Source organism: Tinamus guttatus, unplaced genomic scaffold (assembly GCF_059628265.1).
Source record: "Tinamus guttatus ecotype Peru unplaced genomic scaffold, ASM5962826v1 Tinamus_guttatus_pri_ptg000525l, whole genome shotgun sequence".
NCBI classification, from domain to species: Eukaryota; Metazoa; Chordata; class Aves; order Tinamiformes; family Tinamidae; genus Tinamus; species Tinamus guttatus.
In genome coordinates this window covers 700483-726104 of record NW_028289059.1, presented here as the reverse complement: position 1 = coordinate 726104, position 25622 = coordinate 700483, and the positions used below count along the sequence as shown (strand labels likewise).

The 25622-nt window shown below is 42.7% G+C and overlaps 1 protein-coding gene across 1 annotated transcript in view; it reads left to right on the top strand.

Moving 5' to 3' along the window:
- Positions 1-25622, top strand: part of ARHGAP18 (Rho GTPase activating protein 18) — an 85878-nt gene that overhangs the window by 31693 nt on the left and 28563 nt on the right. The window contains exons 2-4 of the mRNA XM_088533880.1: positions 19097-19296; positions 21859-22091; positions 24949-25021. Of these exons, the coding sequence (XP_088390006.1) occupies positions 19097-19296; positions 21859-22091; positions 24949-25021 (506 nt within the window). The remainder of the gene's footprint in view (positions 1-19096; positions 19297-21858; positions 22092-24948; positions 25022-25622) is intronic.

The following is a 25622-nucleotide window of genomic DNA, read 5'->3' as shown; positions in this document are numbered from 1 at the left end:
TTTGGAGGACTTGGGGGAGGAGGGTTGGAGTGAAGTATTTGAGGGGGGAAAAAACAAATGTTTCTGATATATTTAGAAATACAGTTGAAGTTATCCCATACATGAGAAAGCAACACGGTAAGAGTAAAGCTCTCTTCTGCAAGTAAATAAACATCATTATGTGTACTTGGTGCTGAACTGTGGCAAAATGGTATGCTTTGCCTGATGTGATCAGTACAAGTCTTTAGTTCACAACTCCTTGTTCTCTTCCTGTCCACCAGTCCTTAAATCACCCAGACAACTTTCTTCCTGACTTGGGAAAGTCAGATATTTTGACTTCACTTCCCCATCTGAAAGTAGGGATATGGAAATAGGGATACACTTATTAGGATATGTGAGATTTTTTTCCCCACAGTGTTGAGTGATATAGCATTTAGTAAAGTACATTGTTTGTTTAATTCTTATCATTTTTAATGGGTTGATTGTTTTTAGCTGATTTCTATGTAATTGTCAGAACAATAGTTGGCTCGAGTCAAGGTTACTATTGAAATACTCCCTCTATCAGAAAGTCTCTGCGACATCGAGGTACAGGAGTAACCTGTATCAGGACGTAAATAGGAGCTTTGCCAGGGGTTTAGGAGAGTGCAAGGTTAGGCTTTAACTGTGCAAATAAAGCAAGAAGTTCCTGTGTGCCCTTAGGAGTCATATAACTGTGATTGTAGCCATGGGTTTAAATCTGTGATCCTGGGTGCAAGCTCAGGAGCTTAGAGCAATGCCCAAAGGTCTCTAGTAGAGGACAGCAGGGAGCAGTGGTGAATACTGCCATATCCCCGGCCAGTTGTAGCAGGACGCCAGAGTTTGCTTAGCGAGGGGCAATGAAAAACACTTTCTCTCTCAGCAATTGGTAAAAGGATGATGGATCTAATGACATCTAAAGAGTGATTTCTGTAGCCTCACAGCTTGATTTCCTTTGCTGGAGCCACATAAGGGAAAGCCAGTAACGGCATTATCCTGTGAGAAAAGTCATCCCCATCATTACCACTCGTGGAGGTTGGGTGGTCGGGTCCTACTCAGCTAGTACAGCTTGGCCATACCCTTCTCCAGAGAAGCCTGGGTTCCAGCTAGACTTGAGGAGTGTTCTCTTGTTCTGTTGAAAGTGTTGTTTCAAGAGAAATAAATCTCATTATTTTCCTTTTTTTTTTTTTTTTTTTTAATTACTCATCATCAAATATCTCCTAGGGCTTGCCCTTAGCCAGCAGAGGTTTTGTTGCACAGTGACAGAGGGCGCAAGGCCTGGCCACACTAAGTTAAGCACAGGCTGAAATGAGGGTGGACTTTGCTGAAAGGGGAGTTTCCTTTCAGGACCCAACTACACATTCCTAATGTTTTCCCTGCTTGGCAAGGACATTTCTTAGCTGGTTGAGTTAGGCTGAGCTGGATCGGAAAGAGCCAACTGAAAATACTTTTTGTGAGCATGGTCTTTGAATAGGCTGGCTTCTTAACCTGGCTCAGCCAGTACCTGCGCCAGTGACAGTGCTGGCAAAAGGAGCGATGGAAACCCCCAGGGAAGGCGAGACCGGACAGCCCTAGAGCAGCAGCATCCAGTTGTGTCGGGATAACATGTTCCTTATGAGGCCGAGGTTTGACGAGGTCGCTCAGGTTTCTAAGTCCTGGTTCTGGCTTTGGCCACATTTTGTAAAGGGCTAATGAACTCTGTCAGTTCAGAAATGTTAAGAATACTGTTATACCTGTTGTACCGACAGGTTTTCACTTGGTTCAGGCCTAGTTTGTCTCTTTGCAGTCACTCTGAAGCTAGCATAAACTAGCTCAATTTTTGTTGTATTCAATTGTATATCAGGACAGCTTTTTTTTTTTATATATGCAGAAAAGCAAATGTGCAAAATACATTGGAGATTTAGCATCTTTCAAAGTCATTTAGCTTTTTTTTTAACACAAAAAGAGACTTCATAAAAAGGGGCAAAACCCCAACTTTGAATCTCACACACTGTAATGAAGTAAATTAAAATACAACTTCCAAATTGTAGTAGTTGATTGGTAAGCTTTAGAAAGCTTTCTACATTTTACTGTGTTTAAACACACCTTTCTTTGCTTGAACTTTGCACCAGAAAGATAGCTTTAGCTTCATGGTGCACAGGGTAGTACATTAAAGCAGTATCATAAATGAGAACTACAGTCAAAATAAGTCATATGTTTTCTTATAGAAAGTAGAACCTGACTATGTTTTCATCTCAGTGATATTTTCTTCTGCAGGAGTAAAGCAGTTAAGACATCAAATACATAACGTATTACACATATATAGGTCATTAAAAGTATTAGTACTAGCTACAATGTCCAAGCATCACTTCTGTGACCCAAATTCTTCTGCCTTCTCCTTTCAGAGAAGGATATTCAAACTGTGGTACTTGTTGCTCTCTGAAGTGAAAGCTAAGAAAAATACTGTGTTTGAATTTGTTACTGTGGATGGTATGTACAAGAACAAATTAAAACTTTTTTTTTTCCTGGTAAATAAGGACAGTGCGTCAAAGTTTGTGAGGATCCCACTAAACACAGACCTCAGTATACCCGCTATAATTTAAGAAAATTCATGTTAAATATATAGTTTATTTGCACCTGATCTTTGAAATACAGATTAGGTGAAAAATCAGTTTTTATTGTGTGCTTTTGCAGTCATTGCGAAGTGAGGTGGTGCACTTAACGCAGTGCAAACAAATGCCTTCAGTCAGTGCAGCTTCACAGGGCCATGCCCATGGAGAGGCCAAGGATTAATTCAGAATACACAAGTTTATATGCTCTTATTTTCAAGCCATTCCAATGGTGAGCTCTGTGTGTATATAAAATTTTGTAGGAACCCTGGAGTCAGTCTCTTAATGAGATTTTCAGTAACTGGGAGTTCCCTCTCCTACGAATAAAAGCTAGCACCGAGCTGAGCCTCTTTGGTAAGTATGTCTGTATAGTACAGCTGTATCAAGAGCTGTGCTCTTGAATCTGGCCTGAGAAAGCCTCCTCTTTAACCACGTTTGTGTTTTGTTTTGTTTGTCTTTGTATACAGCTCTAGTTGTAATTCAGTCTGCTGGCTTGGAACATGGAGCAGTGATTTTTGATGATTTTTTATATAAAAACCTGTTATTAGGCTACTATATATCTCTGCCTACGATTCTGATTTCCTTTAATTGTGACTAGAAGTTCTTCTCTGTTTTGATGGATTTCTTTCCTTCCATTCTATACTGCCTGTATTGCGTTGGTGTATATGCTTATGTATGGATAGATGCTCTGGAATTACATGGGGATTTGATTTCTGTTCTCTGTGGTGTGAGGATTTCATCCCACCTGAGCATAGGAGTCGTTTTATATGTGTGCCTATTAACCTCTGACTTAAGTTTTAATTAATTTTCCTTTCATTTTGTTTTATTTAGCTTGAAGATGAGGATTGGGGAATATAGGCTTTTTGGTACAATGTACATCATTTATTTATGAATAGCTCCAATTTAATATATGATATAATGGGGGGCTCATGCTCAGAACACCGTAGAACTGCTTAAAAGCGATAAAAATTGAAACTCCTTTTTGGTGAAGTCTATCAGATATCCCACAATATTATGGTCTTTGCAAAAAAAAAAAAAAAAAAAAAAAAAAACTTGAGAATGTTTGGAAAGTTGGAAGTCTGGAAATGAAAAGTAACTAGACAATTTCTCATTGTACACACCATGGTTCCAGTAATTGTAAAGGCTATTCAACTGGCACTTCCATCTAAAACTTCCTAGGTGATTAGCATCTCATTTCTCATTCAAGTAACTTACTTCATTATATCATCACATTATTGATATGAGAATTTAATCTGTTCACATTTACGGCTGAAATGATCATACTTTAGGGCTCTGGAATAACTAAACATGTTTTGTTCTTGTTTTTATACCAGGTTTTATTTTTTTAGATGCATCCCTCGTTTTTGAACAAAAAGATGTATTTATGCCAATACATTCTTTGTGTCATTACTGAATTATTTTTTGTTTGGTTTTAAAACCTTTTTCTTACTTAGCTATAGCCTAAATTAATAAGAGTCTTTTCAGGACTGATGAAATACCTAAGTCAAAATATTAGCGTGAAAGGAGATATTTTGACGTAGAGTGGAAAAACACAGAACACTCAAGGAAGAAAAAATAAAATAAAATAACCCAGCATCGTAAAATGATTTTGAAAGTCCGAGCATCCCTTTTGCAGTTTATAATTACCAGTGGTGAACTGTAGCACTTTTAAGTCTTAATTTTACCTGTCTGTCTTTGTTCTGTGACTTGTCCTGAGCCAGCCAACGATGGCACTTTGTCCCATCTCAGGCTGCCACTGTTACCAGAAGCAACTGCTGATACTTTAAACAAGGAAATGACTTGCAATAATGCATATATTGTGTAAAATATTTTTACTATACATAGCAATAGCTCTATGTAATTGCTATCGCACGTGTTCTGTTGGCAGCACAGACCTTTCCCAAGCTTCTCATTCAGCTGTCAGCAGAACTATATTCTTGTTGCAGACAGTGCTATTTTTTTATTTTTTTCAATGTACGTGATTGTTTTGCTGCCTGTGAATGATGGTTTTTTCCTCTTCTCGGCTAGCTGGTGCTCGCTTAATATAGAGAATAAAGAGGGAGAAAACCTCCAGTGCAACAACAGATCCTTTCAGTGGAGGGATAGCTGAACTGTACAGAAAGATTAAAAGACTGAGATCAGAATTCGTCCAGCATTTTTTTGTATGACTAAGTCAAAGACAATATAGAATCCATCTTGCCCCTTTATGGCTTTTTCAGTATAGAGAAGGACACCCCCCTGCCCACATTGTTACTGCGACAAAGTAAAATTCAAAATGAAATGAAGGCAAGTTTATACAGAAGAAAATCTGGCACACTTTGGTTAATTTTAAAATGTAATCAAAATAATGAAGCAAATAATTAGGGTTTTTGTTCCTTTGCTTTTGAACAGCACCTGATAAATTCCCACAGCCTCCTGTGAGGTGAACTTAGGAAAGGAGCAGGACGGTGCTGAGGTAGTGAGTAGGATAACTACTAAGGATGGCGTTTTCATCCATCCTCATTACAGCACACAGCAGACCATGTCCTCGAGGGGAAGGAAGAGGGAAGTTCACCTCCCGTACATCTCCATGGGACTCAGAGGAACTACTACACTTACCATGCAGAAGCAGCGGTTGTTCTGTGACCGTTGGAGTACGGAACCGAGTGTTTGCATCTCCACATGGGATCTGTAGCCCATGACAGGGAGACCAGTGCCTCAGAGGCCTGTTCACTGCTCAGGTCACTCTCTGGCCACACCAAACCCCGGCTCGGGGACTTTGCTGGTACCCGCACAGCAGGTCCTCAGTGCCCCCAGGAAGCACCTTGCAGCCTTTATGGTGCACCAGGTGAGTGCCATGAGGCTCGTATCCCACAGCCCTGCTTGCTGCTCTCCTCCCACAGCTACCTGATGGGGCTTACTGTATGAGCGTACAGAGGCTGTGAGTAAATGCACAGGGCCATGTTGTCATCCAGGTCAAGAGCAGGACATTCATTTATTGATAACAGAGGCTGCCCTTGTGACTGGTCATCATTATCCCTGGAGATGAAGAACATGCGTTTCTCAGGCTTTCATCCTGATCCCGAAGTACACTGCATTACTCACTGATATATGTCCAGAGGGGTAGTCTGTCAAGCAGTAGCCTGACAGTTTTACCTCAGGAAGTCCACAGTCTTCTTTGTCTTCAGTGTTCAGTCTCTGTGAGCCCGTAAGCCATGCAGTCTGCTTCCAGCTGGTTGCTGTCTGAGATGCACAGGAGTGTACTGCTCTGGTGAGGACTCGTGGCACCCTCAGTTGTGCCAGGATACTGGTAGGACATCCATGTAGTGCCGTAAGGAGGACTCCTGTGACCCTTTCAACTAGAAGAGGCTGCTGTTCATTTTACATTGCCAAGGCTCCTTCATGCCTCTTAGCTTTGCTTTTCCAGAAGCACCTGCTCTGCAAGGTTGCCACCCCATTGCTGCTGCTGGGCGTTTGAGACTTGGCCAACTCATCATCTATCTGTGTGAGCTCTAAACTAAGGAGATGTTACCAGGGTGCCTACATGTTCTTTCTGCTAGATGCACCACACTGCCTGCTCTAGCTTGTCTGGCTTGATAGCTTGGAAGAAAGCCAGGGTGGCTGGCAGATTCACCTGTGTAAGGCTCACATATGATAACCACTGGACAGATGTGACTCAACCATATATTTTCGTTCCCTTAAACAATGTGATGCAGGTTTTTTTCCTAAAGACCTCTGGGATTAAATGGCATTAAGGAAGACCAACGATGAGGCTCAGTCTGAGTCCTATGTCCCGTCTGGGGAAGTCTTCTGCAATGTCAGGCTGAATGAATAATATAAAGGAAAAAGTACTGGCACATGCTGTGTTTGTGTGTGTGAGGGGGCTTAGCCTGTGTTTGAAGAAGCCTGTGTGGGAGAACAGGGGGATCCAGGGGTCTGGCATATCGTTGATTAGGAATGCAGAATTGGGCTACTCCAAGCAGGGTGTTCAAATGACACTGTCTTGCAATCACTGGAAGGTGTGTCATGGTTTTGAGGTATCACCCCTGGGTGACCTCTGAGGTTTTGCTGCAGTGAAGACAATTTGAGCTGAGCAGGACCTGAGCTGAAGAGAATTCCTTGGGCAGTCTTGTGGAACAGGGCAGAGGCAGCTTCTGCATGTTATTCATACAAGCATTATTTTTTGTACTTGGTAAGAAAAAGCCACCCTGATTCTCAGAGGGCATTGAACAAATCATACCAGCTGATTTATTTGGTTCAAAATGAGCAGTAAGGAAACAGCAAGACAGGAAAGTTGTCTAGAGAGGAGAGTCAGTGCAAATAGCCTTAGTTCTTCATTGCATTTTCAAGATTTTTGAAGAGCATGAAGATCTGGGTACCTCAGGTAAAGACAAACAACAAGCTGGCAGATGCTGTCAACTGTACAAACCTTTCTTGCATTTAGAGAATTGAGAATCCAGCAAATAGCACGGTTTAGGTATATGGATATTTGTCTTGTTTGAATGTCTGCATTCTCCCTTATGCCAAATTGAGTTGTAGATTTTGTGTTACTGATTTCAGCTTCCTTTGACGTTGCTCCATTGACGTTTGGAAGCTGACAAATGTTTGTTTCCATTTGGTAGCTTCCATTAAGCTATTAGAACTTGTACAGTCCTTATAAATATGTAATAAGGCTTTGTCCAGGTGCTTTGTTTTGAGGAGTGAATTTTTAGCAATAGGAAGATCACTTCAGAGCCAAAGTTCCCCCAGGGTCCTGCTCAGGTTGGCAATGGACGGACGGTGCCGTGGGGCAGTGCACCGCTGGGGCTGGGGCTGGGCTCGCTGGGCGCCATGCGGCTGCTGCTCTGGTTTGCCCCACGTCAGGTTCATCAGAGCTCTTTGTACCCGAATCAAGCCCATTCAGCCTCTCTTTCTTTCCTCCTTTCCCTTTCCCCCAGATTTCAGGATTAGGCCACTGTCAAAACATGATGCTTTCACATTAGTTATAATGGAATTTTCATATGTGACTTAATATTGCATGCAGTATTTTTTTTCTGTATATATATGATACTATATAAAGACATATGGTATTTATTTGTAGAAGGTGCTTTTCATAATGTGAAATGCAGGTGTCCAGCTTTGGGACCTTGGTCCTGTAACTAAAAACCACAGATAGCAATACTTAAGTGTACATGGTATTGTTCTTGTTCTTTTGTGCACAGTCTATGAACATACAACTAAAGAAAATATAATTTTGTATTTATGGGAGCATCTGCATATGGATTGTACCTTATTTCAGGTTTTATGCAAAGTATTGTATTTAATTTTCATTGATTATTAATGGCGGTTTGTAATTGCAGATACTTAGTGTTATAAGTGAATATGTGCTATTTTTACCTTGTTTATGAAAAGGAACATGTCTAAAGTCAAAGTCATTAATTTAACTCTCAGATACATGGGAAAGATTTAAATAAAAATGGCCTGGTGTCTTTTTTTTGCTTGCATCAGGCCTTTGGTGATCCACCCTCCTCTGAAGTTGTTTGTTTGGGCATGTAAGAGGTACGACTAATGCTAATGATGCAATCATTTTGAAAAGACTGATTGATAGTTACTTAGTGTTGCTTTATATAACTGATTGGCATCTTCCCAAAATAGAGCTGATAACATTCTCCATGATTATTGTTCTAAAAAGGTATCATCTGAAAAAACACAGGTGCCACCTGCAAGTTGACTTAGAAACTAGTGTCTGTCATATTTATAAGATGCTAGTAAAGAAAGAGTTTTTTTTCCTCTGGTTAGGAAGAAAAGCAGAGGATTTTTCTAGATAATTTCTATTAAATATTATCATTAAATAATCTCAAACCCGAGGAATTTCTAATTCGTTTTTACATAATACCTAAATCCCAGAATTCTTGCACTCCCTGTCTGCCTCCTCTTTTTGACAAATGTGATTTAAACTGAAGTGCAGCTTTTTGGTTTAGTTTCCATAATTTTAAAAAGATGTATTTTTTTTTCTCTTCCTGCTAGCAGCATATTTTTTTGACTGTAGAACAGTTGACCTTTGCGTTCTGTGGGCAGGTTTGAACATTTCCTCGTGCCTGCCTGAAAGAGTGGCCGCGGTCTCCCGTGCCTGGGCTCGCCTCTCAGGATCCCGCTGCCCTGTGCTCGCACGGAAGAACCTGCTCCCGCCAGCAGGAATCGGATCTCAGAGTAAAGAAAGAAAAAATGTAGGGCTGTGAGTGGAAATAAGGATTGCACGTGTGAAATACTAAATTAACTAATAACACAGCACCTACGTTTTTTGTTTGTTTTTTGGTTTTTAGGGTTTTTCATTCTGAACAGTTAGTTGTATTAAGTAATTAGTTAGTATATTTTTTATTTTTCACTGTTTGCTTCTTGTCTGTTTTTTCCCTGTTGTTTGTTTTGGATTATATTCCCTCTGATTCCTGAACGGATCCCGTGCCCTGGATAACCTTCATTCACCTCCACATAGTCCTAGAGGCAGACATCAGATAACGTGCAGTTTCTTCCTCAGTTTCTTCTTTGCCTGCATATCAGCGTATTGAACATTTTTATTGTGAGCAGAAAGCGTTTTTGCTTGTTTGTTTTTATTCCTGCTATATTTTCCCCCCTTAAGATGTGATATTTTTAAACAAATGAGCAGCTGGAGCTCTTAAATTACAGACCATGCTTCGCTGGCGTGGCTGCTTCTGGCCACATCTGTACAGTGATTTGTGAGCAAAGTGACATATAATATTTATATGCGCAAGAACCAATAAAGCTTTGCAGAGAGCTTGGTTGACAAATCTACACACTTTTATATCTTTTCTGCCCACATTTGGGAAGCCAGAGATGGGAACCAAGTCAGAGGGGCAGGCCTGGCCCTGCTCCTGAAGAGTTTCCTGCTTTCCAATTTGTTTACTGACCTCTCAAAAACAAGCACCACTGTGACGGGGGAGGGAAGATACTAACATAATTTTGTTTTATTTTGTGGGGTTCCTGCTGGGCTGGGGAACCTCTTAGCTAGTGCCCGGTGTGCAGCAGAGAGGGCCACGAGCAGGGTAGCCGTTACGTCCCAGGCACAGATACTTCCCGGGGCGTTTGCCGCGAGAAGGGGATTCCGCAGGAAAAGAGAAGCGGCAGTGGCCGAGCCTGAGGGAAGCCCTGCTGGCCTGGGCCCTGAGGCGGCCCTCTCTGGGCCTCCCCTTGTCCTTGGGGCTGTCTGGGGGCTCTCTCTGGCGTTTTGTCCCAGTTTCTGTGCAGAATGAGGTGCTTCGGTGTCCCGCAGTGGAGGGCTGCCTGTGCGGGGCTCCCGCCGCGCTCCGAGCTGGCTCCTCCTGCCTCCCAGCGTGGTCGTCTTCCCGCTTCTTGGTGAGGGTTTGCTTGGGAATGAAAACAAGTTTCCTTACCAAACACCTCCGGACTCTGCCATGGATTTCCTTGCATGCTCTTTGGGAAGGCTCAGACACATTCATTTATGATTTATTCTGCATATCAGGCGTGTATCGTGGCTATGAATTGGCCACGTGTGTGTGCAGTTTTCCTTCAGGCATAAACAGGCTTTGCTGTACTGTGCTGCAGGCCCTATATTTTTAACTAGCAGGGTTATAGGTCTAGCTAACAGGTTCTTTAACATGGTAAGAGCTTATGCTTTTACGGAGCTAATTGCTTGTAGGGGCACAAAAGTGACTCTAGTATCATTTTGTGTCTGTAACTGTGCTTTACCAGCAGGTCCTGGTGTTTGTCGGCATAGCTGAAATCCAGCTTTGCTGACAGGCTTTTTTTTTTTTTTTCACTGTGAAAAGAAAAATAAATTATTTAAATCTTTCCTCCCTGTGCCTCTCAATAATGGAATTACAAGTACTGTATCTATTTCACTTTCCATTTTATTCTCTTTGATATTTGTAGAGTCTGAAGTAATCTTACACAGGTTTTATGCTCTTCTTTGTGTGAAGATTAGTTCCAGTGGTTTTCTTGCAAGATTATAAGCTTTCTTTTTTAAAAAATAAACAGAGTGTACTTTTAAACTATATATGATATGTGTGAATATTTTCCCAAGGGTTACTACAGAGAACATATTTTGCATGTATTTTTGTAACTATATTAGTTGTAGAGAATGCAAAGAATCAAAATTGCAGAGGAAAGCATCTTTGTCCAGCTGAGGACAGTAGCTAGAAGGAATGAGAAAGGTACGTAAATGGGCTAAGGGATGGAGTGAAAAATGTGACAGAAGAGATTCAAGGGACTCCACGATTTCCCTTGTTTTCCTAGCTCTGTGCAGTATGTTTTGTTTAAAAGTAGAGCTTCAAACATGATTAGCGTTATCTGTAAGGGAAATACGCTGTCTGTTGAGATAGAGGACAAACTGCTGTTTTCACTCAGTGGAACTCCAGGTTCTGTAATGCCTTCCAGATCTTCTGAAAAGGGGCAGAAGTTGTTAAGGTACTTAACAAAAATGTAGCCAGTTGTGTGTCTGTACGTATGCAGGTCATCCATGAGGTTCCTTCTTCCCCTTGTTTTCCTCTGTGAGACATTTGGCCTAGGAATAATGATTTCTCTTCTTAAAACGTGTATGCTCTTGAACCAGAAATTTCTGCATGTTGGTTAAAAAAAAAAAAAAAAGGTATATCTTTGAGAGTCTTCATTCAATCAGTATGAGAATTAAAATGTATTAGACTCATGGAATCTGACACACCAGACTCTATTTCACTTGGTGCATACAGAAGTAAGCACAACATTGTTTGCTTCTCATGCATGCTCTCAATTTATCAAAATGTGACAATTTTATCACAAGTCTGATCATATGTGATGTTCTATTTAAAGCTGCAAATCCGGGTGCCATGAGACTCACCTTTCACTAACAGAAATAAGCAGGCTTCTCTCTTATGGTTGCAGAACAAAGCTAAAAGCATGAAATGAGCATATTGGTTGGGAAAAAAAAATCCCTTTTCCCCCCTCCATGCAAACAAGAAAACCCGATTAATTATTCTGTGGGGATCGTTTTTATGACTGCAGTTTTGAATCCTGCATTTCCATTTGTGCAGGTTCACTTTTCTTCTGAAGGAATTAGGAATGACATATCAAATAATTCTTTTTCAAATGTTCACAAAGTTCATATACAGATATACATGTGTATATATATCTATGTAATAGTTGTGACACCTTCTCTGCTAAAAATTATTTCACATAAACACACACTGGGGCCGATGATCTTGAAACACACAGTGCAACACCATTTCAGATAGATGTGTGTGTATTGGTTTACCATAATTATAAATGGGAAAAGTATGTAGAGTCTGAATGTCTGTACAGGAACAGTTCATCCTGTTAACAGAAAAGTCATGAAATAATTTAATCTTCTTAGCTCGTGAAAACATACACAGAAGTTCTTAGATTTTGTCACTGTATCTGGAATCTCTTATTTTCAGTGCAATAGATAAAAATATTCTTTGTTATATTCTGTGATGTTGCCACAGCTTTACACGCTCTTTGCAACCAGTCAAGACTTTCTTTCTGAAAGAGGAGCAGAACTTTGCCTAATTTCCTGTCTTACTGCTTTGCGTCTCACCCTAAAGATGATTTGGACAAGACTGAACTTGCAATCAAAATTCCAAGTGTCCCAAAAGGTCATAGTGTAACTAGGAAAACTCTAGGATGCAGTTGCTGCAGTGGACGATGTTTTAAAAGCAGAATGAAATGCAAAAAGAGAAGCTCTGTTTAAACCTTCCTTAATGTCTTTGGAAAGTTGTGAAGCACTTTAAAAGGGTGAGGATTATTGCACTGTTCGGATACCAAATGTCTTGACTTGGGTCTAGTTAGCAAATACAAGGGGATTCCCTGCTGCTCATGAAAGCTGGTGATACCAGTTTTTCTTTGCTGCGATGTTTTAGCTGTCAACGAGATAAAAAATAAAATCTTTTTGGTATGTTAAACCATACAAAAAGTCCAAAGTTTCACATTTCTCTCTTTCCTTTTTTTTTTTCTTTAAACTGCAGTTAGATAGGGTCACTACTCTATCACTTCAAAACAAAATCAAGTTACTTTAGAGCAGCTTGCTTTGATGGGCACCTGAGTTACAATTTGATCTTTTGTGAACAGAAGACTTTCAAAGGTGCTCACTACAAAAGTGCGGCACTACAAAACGTTGAGTCCTGTGCAAAGAAATAGGTGGCAGAAGAAAACGAATGTCTTAAAGATAAGATTGTATAGCAGAGTGTTTCCCACCTCCAGCTGGATCTTTCTGAAGCGCTTTCTCCCATGACCTTGGTGCCCGTGAGCGCCGTGTGGGAGTCCCACCAAGGGAAGTGGCTGGCTGGACATGGCCCCCAGGCAGAAACGTGCAGCTCGGTCCAGGCCCTACCCATCGGATTAGCCCTGTGTGCAGCTCGGTCCAGGCCCTACCCGTCGGATTAGCCCTGTCTCGGTTAGGTCAGTCGAGAAGTCGTCGCGCCGCGGGGTGTTGCTTGGCTTTTTGGGTGGTGGCGAGAGATGGGGAAGGGAAGCTTGGGACTTCAAAGCCTTATCTGGCCCCACACATCTGCGGCAAAGCAGAAGAGCAGGAGACCACATTGTTTCCCTCTCCTTATCTCTCCTTCTTGTTTATTTAGATTTGAAAGAACGCGGGAAGTTCTGTATTTATATGAAAGAGCGCGGCATCCCATGGACGTGATTGCTCAGTAAATAGACTTCAGAATGACTGCAGTCCCCAAAGGCATTTTTTTGATTGTCTAAAACTTGTTAGCCTTTGTACACACTTAAAATTACTTCTGTAAATCACTTTTACTTTGCAACTGCTATGCCAACAAGATAACCGTTTTGAGGATGCAGCTCTATTTATACCCACACAAGTTTTTTTAGAGTTTCTTCACAAATACATAACAGTACTTGCTTTTAGCTGCCTTGCAATTCAGTATGGGTCAAATCCTGATCTTTAAAGCTACGTGGTCTAGTGATGAAGGTCTCCAGAGACCTGAGAAGTATTCTTATTGCTATCATGGATGTGCTCTGTGAACTTCAATGGCCTGCTTCACCTCTATGAGCCAGCCAACTGCCCTCTTTTCTCGTTTTTTCCAGCGTTGTCGATCTTGCTTATCAGGTTATTAACTCTTACTTATGTTTCTATCGTGCTCAGTGAGCCCCAGGATCAGCTGTGGTGTGACTTCAAAGGTGAGAAAAATAGCCTTTAAGTAAGCTTTTAACCAGCTTTGGAATCATCACTGCCCTGGCGTGAGTGTTTTGGAAGTTGCTGTGTCATACAGCTGTAGTCAGATATGATTTCTATCATCTAGATCTGAAAGGACAGCATTCTTTTACTGGGGTGCCAGAGCATGTAGCTGAAGGAGCTGCAGTGCTTTACATGTTGCCCATGCGTGAACCCCGATTAGCTGTAGAGTCAGGACTACTTACAAAAGCTTCTAAGGCCAAGAGCATGGGGACTGTGTTTTCAGTGCACAGCCTAGGTGTGTGTAACAACCCAGTGTGACAAATAATCCTATCACTTGATGATGCATTGGGGTTTTGCATTGTTCTCAATGATGAAAGTTGGCTAATGTAAATAATTCATAAAACTTCTAGTACAGTAGAATATTGAATTGGCATTTAGCTTGGAGCCTGTTTAAAGACAGTGTTCAAAACTCCCATAATGGCCTTTGTCAGGCAGCTTGCAGAAGACCCTTGTTTATATAGTCCCAAAGAGCTGAATCCTAATCAAACCCAGAAATGAATCAGGTGACCTCTTTCCTTGTTCCGGTTGAAACACCTTATAAAGTTGTGCTAGTTTTTTACCCAGGCCAGAATCAACAGATGTTTCGAGCCAGGCTTAATGTGGCAAAAAGCAGCTGGAAAAAAGGGCTCTGTACAGAAATTCCTGATTCGTGTGCAGGAAAGTGTTTCTTACTGCTATCCCATTCCACCCTATCAGTTATGTTTTTTTTTTTTTTTTCTCCCCATCAAATAGATAGATAATGGACTATAGGTCTGATGTCATCCTTGCTTTTTGCTCATGCTGTACTTAGCAGCTGGACCTTGTCTTTTACTGGAAGTGATGGGTTTTCCTGGCGTCAGACTGTTAGACCAACTCCACTTCGCTTTCAGCAGTGCTCGTCTGTTGTGTTTGGTTCAACAGTGTATTCGTAGTCCCTAGTTTTTATGGCAGTGAACTCGTTTGCATTTAGTATTTCTACCTTGTAGTATTTTGCATGCCTACTATATATAGTGTGTAAGGATAGTATGCATTTATTGTGTTTGTATAGGGGATGTAGAAGAAATGACAACATTCAGATCCAAGATTAGCAGCTAGTACTCTAGAAATGAAAAAGCTACTTTGTTCTGGTCACTTGCTGTTTTAAAAGGCCCCACAATCCTTATTTCTTAAGGGAGAAAGATGGAAGTGAGGGCAAAATTAGTTTTCTTTGGCTTTGCAGATAAATTCATTCCAGTTGAAAGTACACTTTCCTAACTGGTTAATCTCAGGTAATAAGTTTCTTGCTGTCTGGCTGTTGTGGTTTACATGTAACGTATCACTTATAAACTGCTAAAAAGGCAGAGGAATCGGCAAGAAAATTTAGATTTTATAGGAAAGAAAATGAGGAATAAAGGCAACTAACTGCACTGAATGACGAAGATCAGGCTGACAGAACTTGAAGAAAAAAGTGGCCTCTTTTTTACTGCTGTGTAAAACAGCGATGAATGTTATGGGCCAGGTTTTCTTACGGGTTGAGAAAGGAAAACTGTTGGGTTGCAAAAGGAAAAGGCCTAATAAAAGAAAAACAAAATATTTATCTTCTCCCTTAAGTACTTGGCACAACATGGAACTCACCAGTGCCTACTGAAATAATCGAAATCCATTTTCTTTTCTTGTAAATTGTGCCCTCATAATTTTGCAAAGTATATAATGTGTGGTGTTCATTACAAGAAGTTTTTAATGGCTCCCCTCTGGAAGATCTGGAGTGCTTCGTCTCGCATCCTCGATGTTTCTAATAAATAAGTGCATCTCCAGTGGGTGGGCCAGGAAGATTAACTCTGCTGAGAAACTGCAGTAAAGGGATGTTTAACTATATTGAGGACTTGGTTTTATACCTGGGGGCTCAGTTTTGAACTGAGGTAAATAGGCAAAAATCCCATAGACTGCAAAGGGCACATGCCTGAATATCAGAGGTCAAAACTGACTGTATAATTTGGAGATAAAAGTATCGCACTGCTCCCAGTAAAGCTATTTAAAGAATAAACTACATACTAATGATTGGAAATAGATGTTAATAAGATTTTAATGGAGACAGTTTGAGAATATTGTTAGCTGAGACTTGAGTGCAAATAAGGGCTCTCCTTGGCGGAAAAAAACTGCAAGATAATAAACTTTCCTATGTATTTTTATTTTGTGGCATACAATTGGTGCTCACTAAACACATTTTTGGGAAAGGATTGAGTTTAGTAGGGGATGACTTCAGAAAACCCATGTTCTTGATCTTGTTGACAGAGAACGAAAAATGAAAATCTTAATTGTCAGCCTTTCCCCCACAGCCTCTTCTTTTTTATTCTTTTACTTTTCTCCTCTACACCAACGTGATGATAAAAAGGTTATCCTCATTATCCTCCGAGTGCCTTTCTCATTTTGCTTCTCCCTGTGCATGGGGATTTGTAGGGCAGTCCAGGACAGCTCATGAGCAGCTCATCAACATCCCTCTCGAGTGGAGCATCTCAAGGAAGAAGCTGGAAATAAATGAAGAGAAAACAAGGTCCGGGCAGACCTGGCTGGTTCTATCAGTGGAGGTTTTCGCAGCTATCCTCTCTCCTTGTGAGGTCTATTTGTGTCCTAGCTCACAGAAATGATCGCTCTGGATGCAGACAAATGCAGAACAAGAAGGTGGCTTTGAGAAAGTTGGCAATCTAGCAAAAGACTGGGGAGAGCAGCCAGACAAAGCCCGACAAGGAACTACAAAGAAACAGATAAGTTTGAGCAACGTGATCATTTGTGGCCTTGGCTCTTGCCAAGCCAGACTGCTGTTGACTCTCGGGCTGATAGCTTTTAACAGATCTAAAAGCAAAATGGAACCTGAAGGAGAGATTCTAGGAGGGCTGTGATGTATGGGGGCAGCTGTTTCCTGCGTGATTTTCAGGCTGGCTTGCATGCAGCTCGCTGTGGTCCTTCCCGGTGAGATGCGGCGTCGTTGCTTGCCCCAAGGAGGGGGCTGCTGTGGGTATGGAAGGGTTAGGCTGTGCGGAGGGGTCACTATGGCAAAAGGAGCTTGTGCTTGCTCGACTGGAACAGGCTCATGGGTTGCCGCAATGAGCAGGAATAAGGACCGTGTTCCTGTAGGCAGCTCTGGAGCAGCTGCGAGTGGCCTGTGGTTGCAGGGTGCAGTCTTCAAGAATTAATGGAATATTTTCAATACACAGCCCCTAAAAATGGGCTTTCTGCCTAATATCAGGTATATGTTTCTAGACACAGGCTTCTCTGAGGTACAGTTTAATATCGGGAACATTGGGAGTTTTCCCTTTTGGAAAAGCAGGATGACACTTCCATGGAAGTGTAGCACAGCTGCCTGCAGCAAACTTCTGCCTGTGAACTTTCCAGAGCGCCCCCGAAGCGCGTGCCCATCGCTGGCCTGGCGCGCAGTGCTGCCGGTTGCAGCCCGCGCGCGGTGGTTAAATTTCAGCTGCGGCCGGAGAGCAGGAGCAGGTTGTTCCAAAGGTGAAAGGCCCTGCCGGAGGAGCAAGCGGCTGCACGTGCCCCAGCGGAGGGCCGATACGCTGAAATCCGACTCAGCCGCTAACTCTGCGGTTTGGGTGGACGGAGTCTGCTCCTCAGGAGGGTCGAGGCTGCTCGGAGCGCCCTGGGCCACACGAGGAAGGGAGCTGGAGCGATGGCTGGCAAGTCCGTCCCGCTTCCCGGGGCGAACACCGCTTGGTTGAAAAGCTGCCTCGTGCAGCAGCCGCCTCACCCTCGGAGGAGGTTTGGCAGTGGCGTCTTTTGGCGGTGATTAGTGCTGGATTTGCAAGGAGGTCACCAACAGAACATGTCTGCAAGGAAAGGCCGAAAAGCCTAGGTAGCTGCCAGGAGAAATTGCATTTATTGGGCTGCACGTGCTACCAGTAAGAAGATGTTATCACCATTGGTGCCCAAGCTAAACACTCTTTTCTGTTTTTTCCCCGGGTTTTCAAATATGGGGAGGTTTTGAAGGGTGTTGGGGTGCACGTTACCTGGAGAGTTCGTCGTCATTTATTAACTTGTACCTGGAGCAGAGAGGCGGGGTGGGTGGGAACTAATAGACCTTCCATAATGCTCTTTACCTTTAAAGGCAAAGTCCATACAGTTAGCGCTTCTTATCAGAGACTCGAGACGTATCGTGCGAAAGGATTTGCGACTCGGACACACAAGGGGCTTATCTTCAGGGAGAAAGGTATGGCTCGCCGGCCGTGGGGTGACCAACGCGCGCCCGCTGCCCCCAGATAAAGTGTGAGGGCTGGGTGCTTTTGTTTTAACTCCACATCCATCAGTGGATTCAGCCAAACGGGGAGGCAGGGCAGGCTGTGCTGGTTTACACTGCGATAAACTCACAATGATCAGGCTTTGCTGTGTGTTTTTTGTCTCAGGATAACTGGTATTTATTAGCTTTAACTCCAAGCCTCCTTTTTAATTTTTTAACTATGGAGACAAATTCAGGCATGAAATACATGTGAAGCTGTTTCTGAAATGTTAAGAACTTAATTTTTATTTTTTATTTTTTGATCTATTTTTTTTAATACAAAGAAGAATTTGGGGCATACTGGCGTAAAAGTAGAATAAGTTAGTTTAGAAAAGACCTTTGGAGGTCATCTTGTCCAAGCTGCCCCCTAGTCAAAGCAGGGACAACTTCAAAGTTAGATTAGGTTGTTATTGCTGCAATTCATCTCCTCCTTCTGAAACTTTGAATCAGCTTGTGGCGTTTGATTTGGCATATTGGACTGTACGGGTGACCTGTAACTTAAGTGATATCATAGCAAACTTTGCACTTTTAAAGATGAAATTTTTGCAGGGTCAGTGGTAATTTTGCCATTGATTTCGTGAGGTCAAGACTGGCCCAGAGGTATTAGCTTGTTAGCTTCATCTAGAAAAAGCAAAACCATACTTAAGGCTTTTGATAAGGATCTTTCATTTTAGCCAAATAAATTTCCTAGGGTGCACTGAAAACTAGTAGCATCAAACTAGTAATAATGGTAAACTTTCCATCAAAGAGTAAGCAAGATAGAAACAAATAACTTTTGCACTCAAGTATTTACTTTACAAACTATACTTCTAGTAATGCTACTCTGTCCTTTGCCAGCTGTGATTAAGGTAATGGGTATCAGACATAACTTTGCAGATAAATAAATAAATAAAAGAAGCTAGAAAAGCAAAGCAGAGGGAATGAGTAGCTCAAGCTATGAGAACTTATTCCAAGTGGAAAATTACTTTTCAAAATTTTATTGTGAACACTGATGCTGGGAAGATACCTACCCTGAAGTTGGTGGAAATTCTTTTGTGTTGCTGTAAAGATTTAAAATAAAACCAAGACTTGATTGTTGTTTTATGTGTATAGCCGCAGGTCTGGCCAGTATACAATGAACCATGAAAACTCCAAGAAGGCCCCTGATGGAGCAGCGTTTGACCGCTCGGGTTCCCAGGACTCCTTGGATGAATTGTCTATGAATGACTACTGGAAAGAACTTGAAAATATTCATGAAACCAGGGGAAATAATCATGAGGAACAGGAAGCACTTGTGGTGAAAGAGCCAGATGGTAATGAAATTCACTGTTGTGAATGATCGCCAGTTTGCTGCTTTGGGAATTTAGTTTAAGTCACTTCAAGAGATGGCACCCAGCAAAAACACTTTTGACTATTGAAAATTCAGTTGTCTGTGGCACACATTACCAGAAACAGACAGTCCTCTGAAAGAGAATCTTGTTGGAGGAAAATAAAATAGTAGTTTTCTTTTAAATGATATTTGTAGAAAATCAGAAAGATTTGTGCATTTACAAATTATAGGAGCATAAGCTTTATTTACAGTTTACTGTTAACTTACCCTCTCATTCCTTTGTGAAAGTAATTTGTTATTGTAGCTATTGTGGATAGCAACCTCATGATTTAGAAGACAAGTCAATGATTAACTATGTTTAAGTTTAGTAGGTAACTTCTGGACTTACAACCATAACTGTTGGGGTTGGTTTGTTGTACTATTTCTGTTTCTCTGAAGCAGCAAGCATGGGTCATTGCTACAGGAAGTGGGAAATTTCTTTATTTTTAATATCCTATCAGACAAATAGGAGGAATGTTCTTAATTTGACTGTTCAATGAGAAATTCATTTTTAACAGTATAATACTTTCCTCTCTAAGAATCTTACAAGAGGCCCAGAGCCTTGAAATGAGCTGGAGTCTTGAAGTTAAAGCAGCAAGGGTTGCGTTTTAGGGTAGCCTCTGCGTGACTGAGGCTCATTAACTTGCACAGGTATTTGTGCTTCTGGCTCCCAAGGTGCCTTGAGTATCAGCATTAGTTGTCAATGCCCTGCAGCAGGCAGCAGCAGGGCCACTGGCGAGCGCAGGAAGGCTCAGAGCCAGCGTGCCGCGTGAGGCCGGCGCGTGAGGAGAGCCGGGCGCTCTGGTGAGCCGGGGCGCTCTGGTGAGCTGGAGTGCTCTGGTGAGCCGGGGTGCTCTGGTGAGCTGGGGCGCTCTGGTGAGCCGGGGCGCTCTGGTGAGCCGGAGTGCTCTGGTGAGCCGGGGTGCTCTGGTGAGCCGGGGCGCTCTGGTGAGCCGGGGCGCTCTGGTGAGCTGGGGCGCTCTGGTGAGCCGGAGTGCTCCGGTGAGCCGGGGCGCTCTGGTGAGCCGGAGCGCTCTGGTGAGCCGGGGCGCTCCGGTGAGCCGGGGTGCTCTGGTGAGCCGGGGCGCTCTGGTGAGCCGGGGCGCTCCGGTGAGCCGCGGCGCTCCGGTGAGCCGGGGTGCTCTGGTGAGCCGGGGCGCTCTGGTGAGCCGCGGCGCTCCGGTGAGCCGGGGTGCTCTGGTGAGCCGGAGTGCTCTGGTGAGCCGGGGCGCTCTGGTGAGCTGGAGTGCTCTGGTGAGCCGGAGTGCTCTGGTGAGCCGGGGCGCTCTGGTGAGCCGGAGTGCTCTGGTGAGCCGGGGCGCTCTGGTGAGCCAGGGCGCTCTGGTGAGCCGGAGTGCTCTGGTGAGCCGGGGCGCTCTGGTGAGCTGGGGCGCTCTGGTGAGCCGGAGTGCTCTGGTGAGCCGGGGCGCTCTGGTGAGCTGGAGTGCTCTGGTGAGCCGGGGTGTTCTGGTGAGCCGGGGCGCTCTGGTGAGCTGGGGCGCTCTGGTGAGCCGGAGTGCTCTGGTGAGCCGGGGCGCTCTGGTGAGCCGTGGTGCTCTGGTGAGTCGGGGCGCTCTGGTGCGCCGGGGCGCTCTGGTGAGCCGTGGTGCTCTGGTGAGCCGGGGCGCTCTGGTGCGCCGGGGCGCCCGCCTCCTCCTCCCGCTGCGGGAAGCTCTTCCCTGCGCGCCGGTGCCCGCTGCTCTGCAGGCTCCCCGCTCCCACAGCCGCCGTTTCCTTTTTCATTTGCCAACGGATGTCAGCAGTCAGCACAGCCCACTACCAGGCAATGTTGAAAAGAAAGTGTGATTAGATGGGTAGTGATTTCGGAAGCAGAAGTTCTGCCATCAGTGATAGTATTTGGTAGCTTTCTCCTCTTTCACGTGCAATGATGTGCCGATAAAGGGTACTTTATCAGCTTTAAGACTAAAGCAAAGATTGTTTCATAGGCTATCAGCAGTCTGGAGACCCTGTCATGAGAACTGATTAAAAAATAGCATTAAGGTGACTCCTGTAGATTGGTTTGTCCTTCATCAAATTGAGATAGTGGAGAGCTGTAGGATTAATGTATCAAGAAAACTGTCCGGAACCCGTGTCAGTAAAGGAGCTAAAAAGATTGAGGACTGATTTAAAAATCAATGAAGCAGCGATGATCAGAGGCTTTCAAACTTCCCCATGCACATTTATAGCTAGGATACATTTATAAAATGGTGTACGACTTGATAGATGTACTGTAGATTATTATAAAATTGCCCTATTGCAATCTATAATGGATTAATTATTTAAAAAGCTTTGATCTCATATATATATGTTAACCCTTTAAAAATTCTTTAGAAACAATAGGGATTTTTTTTTCAGATCACGATAATGAAAATAATTGCTCCTAACTGTGGACTCCTTCAGACCTTGCCCTGTGAACCACATTGCCTTTGCCATGTTATCATGATTCAATGTGTTTAAAAGTACTCAAAAGCCAATATTTATTTCCTTTTCTCTTTTCCTGGCTCAGAGGGGGAATTGGAAGAAGAATGGCTGAAGGAGGCTGGTCTGTCAAATCTGTTTGGGGAGCCTGGGGACTCCCTAGAAAGTGTGGTGTTTCTGTCCACCTTGACGCGGACCCAGAAGGCAGCAGTGGAAAAGCGAGTAGAGACTGTCACACAAACCATGAGAAAAAAAAACAAGCAGTACCAGATTCCTGACGTCAGAGATATCTTCAGGCTACAAAGCGACTCAAAGGGAAAAGTAAGTTGCTGGCTGTCATTTTGTTGGATTCAGGCAGAGGGAGGAGAGGGATATGAGGGGTGGAAGGTGGGAGAGAGGAGAAGGAGACAGAGAAGAGGTGTTTCCAGAAGATTTTTTGCTGATTTTTTTTCCTAAGTTTTTGCTGATTTCCAAAGGATTTTTTTTTAATGAAACCATGGGAATAACATTGACCCAGAGCTGACTTTGCATTGAGCACTGTTAGTATGCAGAAAGGAATATGTATGCTGGCATCCTGCTGCTCAAGAGTGATGAATAAAACAACCACTCCATGATGAAGCTACTGATCAGATTTAATTCAGTGTGGACACACAAATCAGGGTTAACAAACACCTGGAGAGTGACCCAATGTCCACTTTTCTTCTTTTCTCTTTAGTCAGTAGTAGTCATTCTCAGGAAATAATCTGTCCCGTAAGGAGCAATACCTCATTACTTATGGTACTTTTTTCTCTTCTCTTTTTCTCTTTTCTTTTTTTTTTTTCTTTTGAAAAGGACATCAGTTTAACTTCTCTCTCTTCATTAAACTGCCTGTGGCTAGTGACTCAGGCAAGCAACTGAAAGGGTCTGTATTTCCTCTCCTGAGGTACTGAGAAGGAGAAAAGAGTTCCTGTTCCATACTCAGGAAAGGGGGAAGAGGGAAACAGAGACTATAATTAGAATTCCCCTTCTTTGGAGAAGATTGTGTCATTGTTATTCCCCCCGAAAGCCAGTAGCTCTTCAGCTACAAGAAGACATATGCCATATCTCTACTTTGTTCCTAGTTGCTGCTGATGCCATTCAGTGTTTGTGGTGGCAGTAAAAGGACAGAGGATTTTGAGAAGAGTTGGTTTCTGTCCTCCCCACAGCTGCCTCCTTTCCCTGGGCAGCTCCTTTCAAATTGTACAGACGTGAAGTTCGGTGGAGGAAGTTAATAGGATTAAATATCTACTTCAGAGGCAAAACTTCCCTTTCACTGTTCTGCTTTGCATGTGGTTTCAGATATTAATGCCATAAAAGCTTTCTGGGGTCTGCTTGAGAATTGACTATGCCTAAAAATTACAAGATGTAATAGTAACATAATTTAGGTAATATATCATGTAGTTTAAAGCAATATGATTTCCCTTTCAAATACGTTATTTCAGCAAAGTACAAAAAATACTCATGCTCCTGTATTTAAGCTACACACTGTAATATTTGAAAATTGTATGTTGCGGTATCAGTAGACTGCTGTCTCTTCTAAATGACGTGCTTTAATGTTGGTGACATCAGGGAGAAGTCTTGTGAACAGATGAATGACTGTAGTTATGTCACATGTATAAGACAGTAGGCCAAGATATTGGTTAAATACAGTAATAGGTGAAAAGGAGGAGTCTTTCTAAACTGTTCTCCTTGAATGTAAATAAATATATATATGAATAAAATAATGTGGGACCTCAAAAGTAGGCTTCATTCCTTTCTCCAAAACAACACCTTTATTTGGAAATCATTGCTGGTGGTCATTTGTGTAACCTGTCACAGAAGGGCGGGAGTGAAGTGGCTCCCAGTGCTTCCCTAGGAATCTCGTATCAGTGCTTCGTTACTGTCCTATCGGCAGAAAACTTCTCCTGTAACGAAGCCATCTGCAGCCGTGTGAAGTCATCCAGTTTAATAATAGCCTCTGAAATCCCACAACCTCCCTTCACCTGGGGGAAGGCAGGAGGAAAGGTAAAACAATAGAGACTCTTGTGTTGATGTTTTTGCTACACTTCCTGCCATATTCCCAAAGAGAAGCCTGTATTTTTTGTGCCCGGACAGTTTCCTGGTCAGCTTTTATCTTTGCTCTGTGAAACACTAGTGGGTTTCACAGCAGTCGGACTCTTCACTCCCACCTCTTAAGATCTCTGATTAGAAGAAAATTATATGGATTTGTGTCCATAGGAGAAAACTTTAAAACTCAAATTTGTGTTCTCAGTAAGTAGAGGTTTTGCAATATTTGATTAAAATGCCATTAGAAATCCACAGTGCTAAACAGTCAGTGCTGATCTGTGGTGTCAGAAAGATGATGAATAAATAATAATATAGACAGTACCAACTACACGCTTATGTATAGTAAGGTTTTCTGCACATCTGGAGATATTTCACCTAGAATAGCTGTCATACAGTTCATGGAATACAAGAAACCTTGAAACTGAGATGTGCTTGAGCTTGTATGTTGTTGATAAACTCAGTTTACTACTGAGTATGGAGAACTGTGTTTTCTCCTGGCTCATATGGGGTTGGTTTGTTGGCAATGTAGGAAGCAGAAGAAGGTGCAGACCTTTTGCTGTTTCGTTATCTCTTCCACGGGTCGTAGCTTTGCTATTGAGCATGTAAGTTGGAAGTACCAGTATGACTGTCAGGTTGCTCACAGAAGGGATGGGACTGTTCTCTAGGGAGAAGCAGCCATGTTGCAGCCTGCAAGAGGAAGGAATTTGGACTGAGTCAGTCAAAATGTCTCTCCCGATTCCTGTTTCGTATCCTTTCCAATGTAAACTATGGCTTCAAGTCAAAGCCCACACTCTGTTATAGCACTGGAGATTTAAGTCTTCCACACATCTGTCCATTATTGCCCCTCTAGAAAGAGGGGCAATAGTCTTAATTGCTTGATTTTTATTTACTTAGAATTCAGCTCACTTTAGTCTTTGGCAAAGGGGTTTCTGTTAAAGCCCCAGTCCAGCAGCTGGCAACACGCAGGTGGACTTCTGCATCCTTCTGGATTTCAGGAGTATGTGTTTTAATCCTGCACAGCCAGAGTCAAAGTCTCTACAGAGTCAGAGTTTCTACAACCTTGTTTGTGGGTGTTTTTTTTAATAGACATGCCTGTTTTTTGCTTCTTTCCTAGGTCTGTGATGGAAGTGAACCCTCAACTGTGAGAACATTTGAGAACAAAAATGAAACACAAGATGAAGCAAAAGGTAATGCCAAACAACTCCCTTGATCTTTTTGTTTTTATTGTTGTTGTTGCTGTTTGTAGGCTTTCAACTTCCCAGTCTAATACACAGGTCCTAATTTCAAATAACTTCAGCAGAGGAAAATGAATATTTTATGAGAAAAACTGTTCTAGCCTTTACTGTCACGCACTTCTAAAGTTTTTAAGTGTGGCTTTAGATAGTATCCTTTGAGCCATCTGGTAAATCTCTTTTGTTGCCAGCGATCAGCCTATAATCGACTCATCTCTCTCATAGCTTACGCTTAGGTTTTTCCTGGTCCTTAATTTATCCCTTCTGGTTTATCTCTGCTGTGCAGTACAGGAAATGAAGCACTATAGTTAAGCTCATCAGTGCATACAAGAGAACAAGAGTGAATGTACTATAAACGTACAGAAAATATGAGACTGTATATCCACAGCTCAAAATGAAAGAACACCACCATTGGAAGGAAAAATAAGTTGCTTACCCTCATAAGGAAGATGGAAAGGAAATGGCATTCCATGTGGGGAGCAGGTTGTGCTCAGGAGTGTATGGGTAAGCAAGGAGGGGTGCGATGCCTGAGGAGGACTGGCCTTCCTCGTCCTCC